General features: G+C 52.2%; 1 protein-coding gene across 1 annotated transcript in view; it reads left to right on the forward strand.

Moving 5' to 3' along the window:
- The window catches only part of PAX7 (paired box 7), a 156,452-nt gene that overhangs the window by 48,369 nt on the left and 93,706 nt on the right, over positions 1 to 14,377 (forward strand). Inside the window, exon 2 of the mRNA XM_054175681.1 lies at positions 11,882 to 12,081. Within this exon, the coding sequence (XP_054031656.1) occupies positions 11,882 to 12,081 (200 nt within the window). The remainder of the gene's footprint in view (positions 1 to 11,881; positions 12,082 to 14,377) is intronic.

A 14,377-nucleotide genomic window follows, 5' to 3' on the forward strand; every position in this document is an offset into this window, starting at 1 on the left:
TCCCTTTGCTTCCCAGTGTTGTTGGGAGCACTTTTGATGCCTCTGTAGCTCCCAATTGAAGGCGAGGAGGCCGGGGCCAGCCCTCCGCTGGGTCCCGCGCCTGCCGGGAGCACGCAGCTATGAATATTGAAGTGCCAAAGGGGCCCTTTTATGGACTTCACAGATGTGCTGGGGAGTCAGGGCAGGCCTCATTACCTCGGGGTTCTTTAAAAGGCCAAACAAAAGCCAGAAGAAAGAGTGTTTAGGGGGGGCAGGGAGGCGAGAACTAGCGAAAAGTTGAAAGAGAAGAAAAGCCTGGAGTTGATGGATATTCCATCTGGTTACGTTCAGGCCAGCGCTGGGAAGCAACAAAGGGCTGCCGGAGACCTAGGCTCTCTTTTTGCCCTCCTCCCTCCCTATCTTCCTCCAAATGTTCTGGGTGATTTGGTTTTGTTCGGTGCTCACAAGGAGCAGAATAGGTTGGGGGGGGGGGAGAGGGGAGGGGCGTTGTGCCCGGTGTGTCTTTCCCCCTTAGGGGCACTGCAGCTGGGACCTAAGGCTGCCAGCCCCTGCTTGCTGTTTGGCTTTGCTGGGGCCCTGGTGGCTCTTGGCGACTTTCACATGCAGAGTAGATGGAGCCTCCAGGGCCAGACCCTTCCACCGAGATAAACTGACTGCAGCTCCTTGGCTTTCGCCACTCGCGGCGCTGCTGAGCGCCGGCGGAGGACTTTGCTTGGGCTGCATCCTGGAAGCCTAGAATGGGCTGGGTTGGAAGGGACCTTAAGGATCAGCCAGTTCCAACCTTCTGCCATGGGCAGGGACACCTCCCACCAGCCCAGCTTGCTCAGTGCTTCATCCAGCCTGGCCTTGAACACCTCCAGGGAGGGGCATCCATGACCTCCCTGGGCAACCTGTGCCAGTCTCCCCACCCTCACTGGAAAGAATTCCTTCCTCATCTCCAGTCTCAGTTTCCCCTCTTCCAGCTCAAAGCCATTCCCCTCACATTGTCACTCCCAGCCTTTGTCAAAAGTCCATGCCCAGGTCTCCTGTAGCTCCCTTCATACACTGGAAGGCTGCTCTGAGGTCTCCCTGGAGCCTTCTCTTCTCCAGGCTGAACAGCCCCAACTCTCTCAGCCTGTCCCCATAGCAGAAGTTCTCCAGCTCTCTGATTGTTTTTGTGGCCTCCTCTGGACCCACTCCAGCAGTTGGTTGTCCTCATTTCCACCCATGAAGCCTGCAGCTTTCTTTCCTCTTTCTCACAGCTTCTCCTTCCACACATGATTTCAATGATCCAAAGTAATTATTTGATTCTGATCTGATCTCACTCATTCAGGAACAATCTTGAGGGAATTTTCCAGCTGTGACATCCTCCCCCTCCCCTCTTTCTTTGGCTTCCCCCTTTTCTAGAATAGAATAGAGTAGAGTAGAATGAAATAGAATAGAATAGAATAGAATAGAATAGAATAGAATAGAATAGAATAGAATAGAATAGAATAGAATAGAATAGAATAGAATGGAATGGAATGGAATAGAATGGAATGGAATAGAATAGAATTAACCAGTCTGGAAAAGACCTTCATGATCATCAAGTCCAACCTATCATCCAACACCACCTGATCAACTAAACCATGGCACCAAGTGCCTCAGCCAGGCTCTTCCTAAACACCTCCAGGGATGGGGACTCCACCACCTCCCTGGGCAGCACATTCCCATGGCCAATCTCTCTTGTTGGGAAGAATTTCTTCCTAACCTCCAGCCTGAACCTCCCCTGGCACAGCTTGATACTGTGTCCTCTTGTTCTGGTGCTGGGTGCCTGCCTGGGAGAAGACACCAACCCCCACCTGGCTACAACCTCCGTTTGGGGTGTTGTAGAGAACAATGAGGTCTCCTCTGAGCTTCCTCTTCTCCAGGCTAAAATATTCCCCCTAGACAGACACACAGACACACACTGTCTCTGCCACCCTGCCCCAAAGCATTGGCTCCACTCTGACTGTTATTTCCAGCTTGCAAAGCTTGTCATGGACATTACCTCTTCTCCCAGGCAACCTGTGACAGAACAAGAGGACACAGTCTCAAGCTGTGCCAGGGGAGGTTCAGGCTGGAGGTTAGGAAGAAATTCTTCCCAGACAGAGAGATTGGCCATGGGAATGTGCTGCCCAGGGAGGTGGTGGAGTCCCCATCCCTGGAGGTGCTCAGGAAGAGCCTGGCTGAGGCACTTGGTGCCATGGCTTGGTCGATCAGATGGTGCTGGGCAGTAGGCTGGACTTGCTGAGCTCTGAGGTCTTTTCCAACCTGATTAATTGTGTATTCTGTACCTCAGCCTGTGGTTTGGTTACAGCTGGCCAGTTCAGTGCCTGAGTATCAAAAAAAAAAAAGAACCCCAGGAAAATACCCAAACCTTTATCTCCCAAGCCCCCCCTCCCCCCTCCCCTTTCCCCCCACTCACTAATGCTTTGCTGAACGCTGCAGTCCCCAGCTGAGCTGTAAATGACTTTTTCATTTTCCTAGGCCTGCTCCCTGGCCTGTTTGGTATTCAAGGGCACCCCACCAACAGGCAGCATCATTCTGCTCGGGCTGAATTGCTTGATTAAAAGGCATATCAACCATTATGTGCTTCGTTTGCTGCTGCTGCTCCACACCACAGCCCCTCTAAACTACGTTAAAAGTGCAATCCAGCTCCAGAGGCACGAGCAGAATGCTGGGGAATGGGGGTGGCTGGGGGGGGAGGGGGTTACAGGTTGGAAAGGGGAGGGAGGGGGAAACCCAAGCTTTATTCTATGTGCTGTGCCCATTACTGGGGTTTTGTGTGTGTCTGGGAATGTGCTTGGGTAGGGGAATGGTGAGGATGAGCAGAGGGCTGGAGCACCTCTGCTATGAGGACAGGCTGAGAGAGTTGGGGTTGTGCAGTCTGGAGAGGAGAAGGCTCCCAGGAGACCTCATTGTGGCCTTCCAGGATCTGCAGGGGGCTGCAAGAAAGCTGGGGAGGGACTTTTGAGGGTGTCAGGGAGGGATAGGACTGGGGGGGATGGAGCAAAACTGGAAGTGGGGAGATTGAGATTGGATGTCAGGAAGAAGTTGTTCCCCAGGAGGGTGGTGAGAGCCTGGCACAGGCTGCCCAGGGAGGTGGTGGAAGCCTCCTGCCTGGAGGTGTTTGCAGCCAGGCTGGAGGTGGCTGTGAGCAACCTGCTGTGGTGTGAGGTGTCCCTGCCCATGGCAGGGGGGGTTGGACCTGGCTGATCCTAGAAGTCCCTCCCAACCCTGGCAGTTTTATGATCCTATGTTCATTCAGGTCTAGCTGCTGGGGCCACCAAGCACAACAGCTTTGGTGGACAGAGTGTTGTGAAGAAGTGGGGGGCCTGGCGTGGGGGTGCTCAGAACTTGCTGCTGCTTTCACAGGGAGATGTTTTGACTCCTTTCATGCCATTAAACCCAAGTTGCTCTGTGGCTGCATTCTCTTCCCAGCCAGACACCTCCAGATCTGCTTTGGTGGAGCATCACCTTCGCTCCAGCAGCATCTGGGGGAGTTTCCTGAAGGCTGCTACAGCACAGAAGGTGCAGTTACAGCCAAGCCCTTCCCAGAACCATTCCCTTCCCCCTCTTCATTCTCTCCCCAATCCCCACACATATGCATTTTTTTTTTTTAGGATGGTGCAGCTGGAAGCAAGAGAGGGAGAGAGAGAGAGGAAATGAGATGAGAAACACTGAAGGAGAGAAATGTGCAGCTCCCCTTTACCCTCCAACCAAATCCGAGCCCCACTTTAATGAATGCGTTTTCATGCCTGGTCCTGCCTGCCAATCCTTCCAGACGGCACCAAGGTGCTTCAAGACAAGGCAGCAGGTCCTTGTGGAGCATCAAGGGCTCAGTTCTGAGCCTGGAGGGTCTTGTTGTGGCCGATTCCACCTAATCCTGTTGATTAATTTAACTCCAGGGCTAAGAGGAGCCCAGAAGCAGTGGATGGAAGTGGAGAGGAGAAAGGCAGAAGGGAGATAGAGGAGGGAAGGGAAGGGGCAGAGGGAGGACACAGCCAGGCCATAATTAGGGGGGGGGGGGGGGGGGAGTGTGTTTGTGTGTGTTTCTTGTTCCTTTCCTCAAGGTCCAGTCCACTTCTATTCCTTACTTCTATTCCTTACTTCTATTCCTTTCAACCACCTCCAGAGAGCTTTGCCCAGCTCCTGCTGATTCCACCCCAACCTGAGGTCAGGAATGTGAGTTTGTGGGCTCTGATTTACACTTTTCCTCATGCTAGGATGGTCCCTGGACAGGCCTGGGCTTATCTTTGTCCCCTTCCCTGTGCCATCCTTTGCACACCCATGCTCTGGCTGCACTCATTTCCCTGGGGAGAAGGATCCAGTTGGTGTTTCCCCAGCTTATCCTCCCTGAAGATGTGGGACTTGCCCTTGAGTCACCCAAACCTTCAGCAGGTCTCTTCACATGCATGAGCTGTGTGGTATCCTGCCCCTGTACACTGCACTGCTTAGGTCACACCTTGAGTCCTGTGTCCAGTTCTGGGCTCCTCAGGTTAGGAAGGAGGTTGACTTGCTTGAAGGTGTCCAGAGAAGGGCAACAAAGCTGGGGAGGGGTCTGGAGCACAGCCCTGTGAGGAGAGGCTGAGGGAGCTGGGGTTGCTTAGCCTGCAGAAGAGGAGGCTCAGGGGAGACCTTCTTGCTCTCTCCAACTCCCTGAAGGGAGATTGGAGCCAGGTGGGGATTGGTCTCTTCTCCCAGGCACACAGCACCAGAACAAGAGGACACAGTCTCAGGCTGCACCAGGGGAGGTTTAGGCTGGAGGTTAGGAAGAAATTCTACACAGAGGGAGTTACTGCACATTGGAATGTGCTGCCTGGGGAGGTGGTGGAGTCACCATCACTGGAGGTGTTCAGGAGGAGACTTGATGGGGTGCTTGGTGCCATGGTTTAGTTGATTAGGTGGTGTTGGATGATATGTTGGATGCAATGATCTCGAAGGTCTCTTCCAACCTGGTATATTCTATTCTGTTCTATTCTATCCCTGCTCCAAGAAGGTGCTGGCAGATTTGATGTCCCCACTGAGAGCAGAGGGAAGAGCTTAGGGGGTTTTTCACACTTCACTCCCACAGTGAAGCCTCCATCTCTTCAGTTCTCAGAGCCTTGCAAAGCAAAGGGGTTGGAGCAGTTTGGGGTTTTCTCTTCTTTCTGAGCTACAGAGAATCAGAGGGCCATACCTTTGAGGTTGGAAGAGGCCTTTGAGATCATCAAGTCCAAACCACTCACCCAGAGCTCACAACCCCTCCACTGCTGCTGAGCCACTGCCACTAAATCAAATCCCACAGCACCACATCCATGTGGCTTTCAAATACCTCCAAGGATGGGGACTCCACCACCTCCCTGGGCAGCCTGTCCCAATGCCTGACCCACTCTCACAGCAAAGAAATCATTCCTCATCTCCAACCCAAACCTCCTCTGGTGCAATATGAGGTCATTTCCCATACTGGGGAGAAGAGACCAACCCCCACCTGGCTCCAACCTCCTTTCAGGGAGCTGTAGAGAGCCAGAAGGTCTCCCCTCAGCCTCCTCCAGGCTGAATAACCCCAGCTCCCACAGCTGCTCCTCCCCAGCCCTGTTCTCCAGCCCCCTTCCCCAGCTTTGTTGCCCTTCTCTGGACACACTCCAGCCCCTCTGACTTGCCCTGCTGTGCTGTTTATTTTCCCTCCCTTCCCCTTCTCCATTCTGTTCTTTTCTGTCAGTCTTTCACCAGCAGGAGATCCCAGGGGAGCTCCTTATGGGGCAGCTTACTGTTTCCCATCCTTCATCACCACTAGAGGCTGGCAAGCCACACAAGAAGCTGCTGCTGCTTGGTATTTCTCCATCTTCATATGCACAGGCTGTCCCTTGCTCTTTATAGAAGCAGCTGTGCTCATGGAATCAGGAAGGTTGGAAAAGACCTCAGAGGTCATCAAGTCCAATTATCAAATGCTACCAGGGCAGAATGGTTACTCCTAGAGCAACAGCCCTGTGCTGCTGGAGGCTGCAAGCTGGGATCCTCCCCCTGCTCATGCTGCTGGATCCATTTTTTTTCCCCACACAGAGGTGTGGGGCAAAAAGAACTGATTTGAAGTGTTCAAGTCTGGGATGAACCCTTCCAGGCTTACCCAGCCAAGGGAGGCTCCCTGAGCTACTCCTGCAGCTTGGTGAAACCTCTCCTTGCGCAGAGATTGTGCCAGTTCTCTGTGTCCAGTTTTGGAGCCTCTGTGCCAGGAAGGATCTGGAGGTGCTGGAAGGTGTCCAGAGAAGGGCCACGAGGATGAGCAGAGGGTTGGAGATGCTCTGCTGTGAGCACAGACTGAGGGAGTTGGGGTTGTGCAGTCTGAAGAGAAGGCTCTGAGGAGACCTCATTGTGGCCTTGAAGGATCTGAAGGGGGCTCCAAGAAAGCTGGGGAGGGACTTTTGAGGGTGTCAGGGAGGGATAGGACTGTGTTGGGGTTTTTTTCCTAGCAGATTTCAGCTGGTTAGGAATGGCCAAAGATCTGTTTGATCCTTGAGGTTCACCTCAGACAGGTAAGGGCTACTGTCCCCTGATAATGAGGGGGGGGGGGGGTGCATTAGATAACAGGCTGGGTCCTGCAGCCTGCCTCAGCTGAAAGGCTTTGGATATTGTTTAGAGAACGTGTGTGTGACAGCAGCAGCTGCAGTGTGCTGAGACCAGCTGGTTCCAGGCATACCCTGGGATTTTTCCTGCTCTCTTGGTTTCATCTTTGTAGTCGAGTTGCTGGAGCCTCAGACTTGGCACGAGGCGCTGGGGGCTTCTTTTCCCAGCTTTGCTCCTGACTCACAGGGTGGCTGTAGGTGGGTGACATCCACCATCCCTTGCCACGGTTGTAAAATGCAGCTGATGCCTGTTAGGAGCTGGTTGGAGATGTGAAATGGAGCTAATGCCTGCTAGGAGCTGGTTGGAGATGTGAAATGGAGCTAATCACAGAATTGTCAGGGCTGGAAGGGAGCTCAAGGCTCAGCCAGCTCCAAGCCCCCTGCCATGGGCAGGGACACCTCACACCACAGCAGGTTGCTCACAGCCACCTCCAGCCTGGCTGCAAACACCTCCAGCCAGGAGGCTTCCACCACCTCCCTGGGCAGCCTGTGCCAGGCTCTCACCACCCTCCTGGGGAAAAACTTCTTCCTCACATCCAATCTCAATCTCCCCACTTCTAGTTTTGCTCCATCCCCCCCAGTCCTATCCTTCCCTGACAGCCTCAAAGCTCCCTCCCCAGCTTTCTTGGAGCCCCCTGCAGATCCTGGAAGGCCACAATGAGGTCTCCTTGGAGCCTTCTCCTCTCCAGCCTGCACAACCCCAACGCCCTCAGTCTCTCCTCACAGCAGAGCAGCTCCAGCCCTCTGCTCATCCTCGTGGCCCTTCACTGGAAACCTTCCAGCCCCTCCAGATCCTTCCTGGCACAGAGGCTCTAGAACTGGACGCAGTACTCCAAGTGTGGTCTCACCAGAGGGGGAGTAGAATGCCTGCTAGGAGCTGTTTGGAGATGTAAAATGGAGATAATAAATTTCCAGGGACAGGGTTTCTACCCCCTCCCTGGGCAACTTGGGTTTTGGTCACTTCTAGACCTTTTTTTGGTCACATTTAGACTTTTTTTTACCACTTCTAGACCTTTCCCCTTCAATTCTAGATGTTTTTGGTCACTTCTAGACCTTTTCCCATCACATCTAGACCTTCCCCCCTCATTTCTAGACCTTTTTCATCACTTCTAGACCTTTCCCCCCTTACTTCTAGGCCTTTATTTTCACCCTTTCTCGACATTTCCCCTTACTTCTAGACCTTTCACCATCATTTCTAGACCTTCTTTCATCACTTCTAGCCCTTTTCCCCTTGCTTCTAACTCCTTCCCCCATCACTTCTAGACCTTTTTTCCTCACTTCTAGACAAATTTTATCACTTCCAGACACTTCCCCTTACTTCTAGACCTTTCCCCCATCACTTCTAGACTTTTCCCCATCATCTCTAGACCTTTTTTCATCACTCCTAGACCTTTCCCCTTACGTCTATATCTTTCCCCCATCACTTCTAGACCTTTCCCCTTACTTCTAAGCCTTTCCCTATCACTTCTAGACCTTTTTCATCACTTCTAGTCCTACTTCACCACTTCTAGATCTTTCCCCCATCACTTCTAGACCTTTTTGTCCTTCACATGGGGGCATGCTGGTTCCCAAGGCTTGTTGTATGCTCTGCAAGCAGTTGCACCAAGCAGGCAGCTGAGGCATAGGCAGATGTCCACAGCGTTGCTGGTGAGTGGCCAAGAGAAGAGTTAGAGCTTCTTAAAGCCCTTTTAGAGCTTTTAAAAGCCCTTTTAGAGCTTCCTAAAAGCCACTTTGATGCTGCTCCCACCACAGCCCTCACCAGGTGGGTTGGGGCTTTGTTGCCCCACATGAAGTCACCACCCCTGGAGAAATGTGGGGCTGAGAGATGGATTCAAGGCCATGGTGGTGTCAGGTTGGAGTCAAGGATCTCAGAGGGCTTTCCCACCCCAAACAGTTCTCTGAGTCTGTGCTAAGGAAGCTGCTCCTAAGGAAGATTATTAATGACACAGAAATTAGTGGTTACTGTAGTAACACCCCCAAAAGTATGCTCAGCTGCAGAGTCAAATGACAATCACCTTAGGTTTTTCCCTTCCTCACACTGGCCCTCTCACATCCTGGAGCAAAACACAGCCCCATCCTTGTTTGTTTTGCCTCTCAGGCATTTCCAAACAAAGAGCTCCCCATTAAAGCAGGACCAGTTGGTGCCTTAAGTGCTGAACTGCCGTTCGCTGCGTGAGCTGTGGGTTTCCAGATGCGCTTCTGCGCTCCGTGGTCCTCCCAAGGTCCAGATGGGCTTCTACCTGCCCTGAATCATCTGGGATCCAGATGTGGAGGGGCTGTTGTTTTCAAGTGCAGATGTTCCTCGAGAGCCTGAAGCCTCCCTGATAATGGCCAGAACCATTCAGTAATGAACTTCTGCTGGATGTGGTGAAACTGCCTTTAAATTGTGGGGCTAGACGCTGCTCCTCTGAGGCCAGCAGTGGGTTTCTGGCTGACTTCAGGGGGAATTAAAGTGTTCTTGGTCTAAATAGATGACAACTGCTGGAAGGGCTCTACAACGCCCTGAAAAGAGGTTGGAGTGAGGGAAGAGTTGGTCTCTTCTCCCTGGTATCAGGTAGTGGAACAAGAGGAAATGGCCTGAAATTGTGCCAGGGGAGGTTTAGGTTGGGCATGAGGAACAATTTCTGCCCTGCAAGAGTGGGCAGGCATTGGAAGAGGCTGCCCAGGGAGGTGGTGGAGTCCCCATCCCTGGAGGTGTTCAAGAAACCTGTGGCCATGGCACTTTGGGATGTGGTTTGATGGCTGTGGTGGGGTTGGGTTGCTGGTTGGACTGGATGAACCTTAGAGACCTTTTCCAACCCAAACAACCCTGTGATTCTACAACATGAAGGGAGATTGTAGCCAGGTGGGGGTTGGTCTCTTCTCCTAGGCAAGCAGCACCAGAACAAGAGGACACAGTCTCAAGCTGTGCCAAGAGGAAGTTTAGGCTGGAGGTGAGGAGAAAGTTCTTCCCAGAGAGAGTTGTTAGCCCTTGCAATGTGCTGCCCGGGGAGGTGGTGGAGTCACTATCCCTGGAGGTGCTCAAGAGGGGATTGGATGTGGCACTTGGTGCCATGGTTTAGTAGTTATGAGGTGTTGGGTGAGAGGCTGGACTTGATGATCTCTGAGGTCTTTTCCAACCTTATTGATGCTATGATTCCATGACTCTATGACTCTATGACTCTATGATTCTATGACTCTATGACTCTATGACTCTGTGACTCTGATTCTATGACTCTATGATTGTATGACTCTATGACTCTGTGACTCTATGACTCTATGACTCTATGACTCTATACTTCTATGCTTCTGTGATTCTATGTGTAAAGCTCCTGTGTATTGGTAAGTCAGAACTTGGAGAAAGCAAAGCCCCTCAAGGTGTTGAGGTCCCGCACCCCCCCCCAAAAGAAGCCACCCACTCTCCCAGCAGAGTTTCTCTGACTCCAGGCCAGCTGAGGTCTGACACCACATCCTCCCCATGAAGCCCCAAGACATAAAAGCATTTTTGTCTTGCAGCAAGCTGAAGGCAATGGCATTTTGTGGTGATCTCAGTGTAAACAAGCCAGCTCCGGGGGGACGTTTGCCTCATGCTCCTCAAACTGCCTCCCCACTCCAGCAGCTGTCGGCAGAGTCACAGCTGCTGTTCCCAGCTCTGAAAGGGAAGGACAGAAAAAAAACCAGGGCAGATTTTTGGATAATGAGGGTATAGGAGTTGAATTTAACAAAAAAAAAAAAAAAAAAAAAGGAGAGAGAGAGAGAAGGCTGAAAAACACAGGCAGCAGGGAATAGTGTGGCCAGCAGGAGCAGGGAGGTCATTCAGCCCCTGTGCTCAGCACTGCTTAGGCCACACCTTGAGTCCTTCTGTCCAGTTCTGGGCTCCTCAGTTTAAGAAGGACATTGAGAGACTTGAAGGTGTCCAGAGAAGGGCAACAAAGCTGGGGAGGGGTCTGGAGCACAGCCCTGGGAGGAGAGGCTGAGGGAGCTGGGGTTGCTTAGCCTGGAGAAGAGGAGGCTCAGGGGAGACCTTCTTGCTCTCTGCAACTCCCTGAAGGGAGGTTGGAGCCAGGTGGGGGTTGGTCTCTTCTGCCAGGCAGGCAGCCAGCCCCAGAACAAGGGGATACAGTCTCAAGCTGTGGCAGGGGAAGTTTAAGCTGGAGGTGAAGAGAAAGTTCTTCCCAGAGAGAGTTGTTAGCCATTGGAATGTGCTGCCCAGGGAGGTGGTGGAGTTGCTATCCCTGGAGGTGTTCAAGAGGGGATTGGATGTGGCACTTGGTGCCATGGTCTAGTAGGCATGAGGTCTTGGGTGACAGGTTGACTTGATGAACTTGAGGTCTTTTCCAACCTTGTTGATTCTATGATCTCCAACTAGATCAGGTTGTCCACGGCCTCATCCAGCCTCACCTTGAATATCTCCAGGGATGGAGCCTCAACCACCTCTCTGGGCAGCCTGTTGCTGTGTTCCACCACCCTCATAGTAAAGAACTTGTTCCTAACATCCAATCTAAATCTGCTCTTCTCCAGCTTAAAGCCATTCCCCCTGGTCCTGTCCCTGCAGGCCTTTGCAAGCAGTCTCTCTCCATCCTTCTTGTAGCCCCCTTCAGGCACTGGCAGGCTGCTGGTAGGTCTCCATGGAGCCTCCTCTTCTCCAGGCTGAACACCCCCAGCTCCCTCAGCCTCTCCTCATAGCAAAGCTGCTCCAGCCCTATGAGGAGAGGCTGAGGGAACTGGATTTGCTTAGCCTGGAGAAGAGGAGGCTCAGGGGAGACCTTCTTGCTCTCTCCAACTCCCTGAAGGGAGGTTGGAGCCAGGTGGGGGTTGGTCTCTTCTCCCAGGCAGCCAGCACCAGAACAAGAGGACACAGTCTCAAGCTGTGCCAGGGGAGGTTCAGGCTGGATGTTAGGAAGAAGTTCTTCATAGAAAGAGAGATTTGCCATGGGAATGTGCTGCCCAGGGAGGTGGTGGAGTCCCCATCCCTGGAGGTGTTTAGGAAAAGACTTGATGGGGCGCTTGGTGCCATGGTTTAGTTGATCAGATGGTGTTGGGTGAGAGGTTGGACTTGATGATCTCTGAGGTCCCTTCCAACCTGGTTAATTCTAATTCTATTCTAATTCTATCATCCTCATGGCCCTTCTCTGGACACCTTCCAGCACCTGGCCATGGATGGCCATGGACAGAGGGTGTGTGGGGAAGGACACTCTCACACGAGATTAGCTCGCTGAGCTGCTCAACTCCTCCAGCAGGCCCTCTCATTGCGGCAGGTAACCGCAAAAAGCCATCTCCCACTTCTTCCCCCACCCCAGGTAACAGGCTGGATGAAGGCTCTGACGTGGAATCCGAACCAGACCTGCCTCTGAAGCGCAAGCAGCGCCGCAGCAGGACCACCTTCACCGCGGAGCAGCTGGAGGAGCTGGAGAAGGCCTTTGAGAGAACTCACTACCCAGACATCTACACCCGAGAGGAGCTGGCTCAGAGAACCAAGCTCACCGAGGCCAGAGTTCAGGTGAGCACCGGAGCTGGCACATGGCAAGGCAGCCTGGTGGCACAGCTTCTTGTTGGCCTTGGAGGAGGAGATGGTGGGGTTGGGATGGAGGGGATTCAAAGGTCTAGGATGTGGATGAACCTCTTCTTTGGGGTCATGGTCACAGAGATCTGAGGCTTAAATGCAGTCTTTGATGACCTTGGGGAAGGGAATGGTGGTGCTGGTATCGAGGGTGTTCAAAGGCATATGGTGTGGATGAACCACTTCTTTGGGGTCATGATCACAAAGATCTGAGACTTAAATGGAGTTCTTGCTGACCTTGGGGAAGGAGGTGTTGGGGTTGAGTGTGTTCAGAGGTCTATAATGTGGATGAATCTCTTCTTTGGGGTCATGATCACAAAGATCTGAGACTTAAATCCAGTCCTTGCTGACCTTGGGGAAGGAGGTGTTGGGGCTGAGAGTGTTCAAAGGTCTATGATGTGGATGAATCACTTCTGTGGGGTGATGATCACAAAGACCTGAGACTGAAATCCAGTCCTTGATGACCTTGGGGAAGGGAATGGTGGTGCTGTCATTGAGGATGTTCAAAGGTCTATGATGTGGATGAATCTCTTCTTTGGGGTCATGATCACAGAGACCTGAGACTGAAATGCAGTCTTTGCTGACCTTGGGGAAAGAGGTGTTGGGGTTGAGGTTGTTCAAAGGCATATGGGGTGGATGAATCTCTTCTTTGGGGTCATGATCACAAAGATCTGAGACTGAAATCCAGTCCTTGATGACGTTGGGGAAGGGAATGGTGGTGATGGCATTGAGGATGTTCAAAGGTCTATGATGTGGATGAACCTCTTCTTTGGGGTCATGATCACAGAGATCTGAGACTGAAATGCAGTTCTTGCTGACCTTGGGGAAGGAGGTGTTGGGGCTGAGAGTGTTCAAAGGTCTAGGATGTGGATGAATCTCTTCTTTGGGGTCATGATCACAAAGATCTGAGACATAAATCCATGCTGAGCTTGGGGATGGAGATGCTGGGGTTGAGGGTGTTCAAAGGACTATAATGTGGATGAACCTCTTCTTTGGGGTCAGGATCACAAAGACCTGAGACTTAAATCCAGTTCTTGCTGACCTTGGGGAAGGAGGTGTTGGGGTTGAGACTGTTTAAAGGCATATGGTGTGGATGAACCTCTTCTTTGGGATCATGATCACAAAGATCTCAGGCTTAAATCCATGCTGAGCTTGGGGATGGAGATGTTGGGGTTGAGGGTGTTCAAAGGACTATAATGTGGATGAACCTCTTCTTTGGGGTCATGATCACAAAGATCTGAGACTTAAATCCACTTCTGCAGCTTCCCATGGATTTGTAGCTATGCCATTTGGATGTGGCCCCTTGCAGAGGTACCAGCTGGAGGGTTTCCATCCAGGTTGGGCCCCGGAGCCAAGCTTTCCTTGCCTTGGCAGGGGCATTTAGCTCTCTTGTTTTCTGCTGGAGGAAATTCCTCCATTTGCCTCGAAGGGAGCAGTGTGTGTTTGTGTTTGGTGTTTTAAGGAGCAGCCACACCATTTATCAGCCTTGCCCCAGGGGGAGCAGATCATATTTTGCTAAGTTTGCATGTGCTGCGTGTGAATTCTGCAGCAGACTTTTGGGGGGTTTAGGTTTTGGGGTTGGGTTTTTTTTGCCCTCAATCTCCAGAGAGCACAAAAAGGGCTGGAGGTTGGGGGGGTGGGGGGAAGGGGGAAGGGGAAAAAAAAAGGGGAGGAGCAGGAAGGGAGGGTTTGGAGCTGGGGGACTACTGACATCTACACGATTAATAGCCCTTGTGGGAACTCCACACAGAGACCCTTATGTCTTCCAGATAAAGGCTGGGTCAGCAGTGTGTGCAAACATGCAGAGGGATAAGGAGTGTGAACAGATCTGGGGCTATAATAGAGTCCCTTGGGGAAAGGGAAGCAAAGGATGGGGGGGGGGGGGAGGAGGGAGGAGGGACTGGGGGATTGTGCTGGGTTAAAGAAGTGAAATGGAGACCCCAGCAGTTTGGCCTCTGTTAGGTTTCGTGCTGAGCAGAGAGGTCTCTGTGCAGGCAGTCAAGAGTTGAGCTGTGGAGGGAAAGAGTACTCCAGGCTGGTGACAAGGACACAGCTCCTCCAAAGGGAAAGTGGCTTGGAGGGGGGAGTTGGCTTTTGGTGTTTTGCTTGGTGGTTCTCAGGACACTGAGCTTGCTCAGAAGCCAAAACTCCCCAAAAATGGTTGCTTGCTTTTTCACCACCCCCAACCCCCCTCTGGTGCTGGATTTTCCTGAGGGTTTTTTTTCCCCCCCTTGCT

This window comes from Dryobates pubescens, chromosome 33 (assembly GCF_014839835.1).
Source record: "Dryobates pubescens isolate bDryPub1 chromosome 33, bDryPub1.pri, whole genome shotgun sequence".
Taxonomy (NCBI): Eukaryota; Metazoa; Chordata; class Aves; order Piciformes; family Picidae; genus Dryobates; species Dryobates pubescens.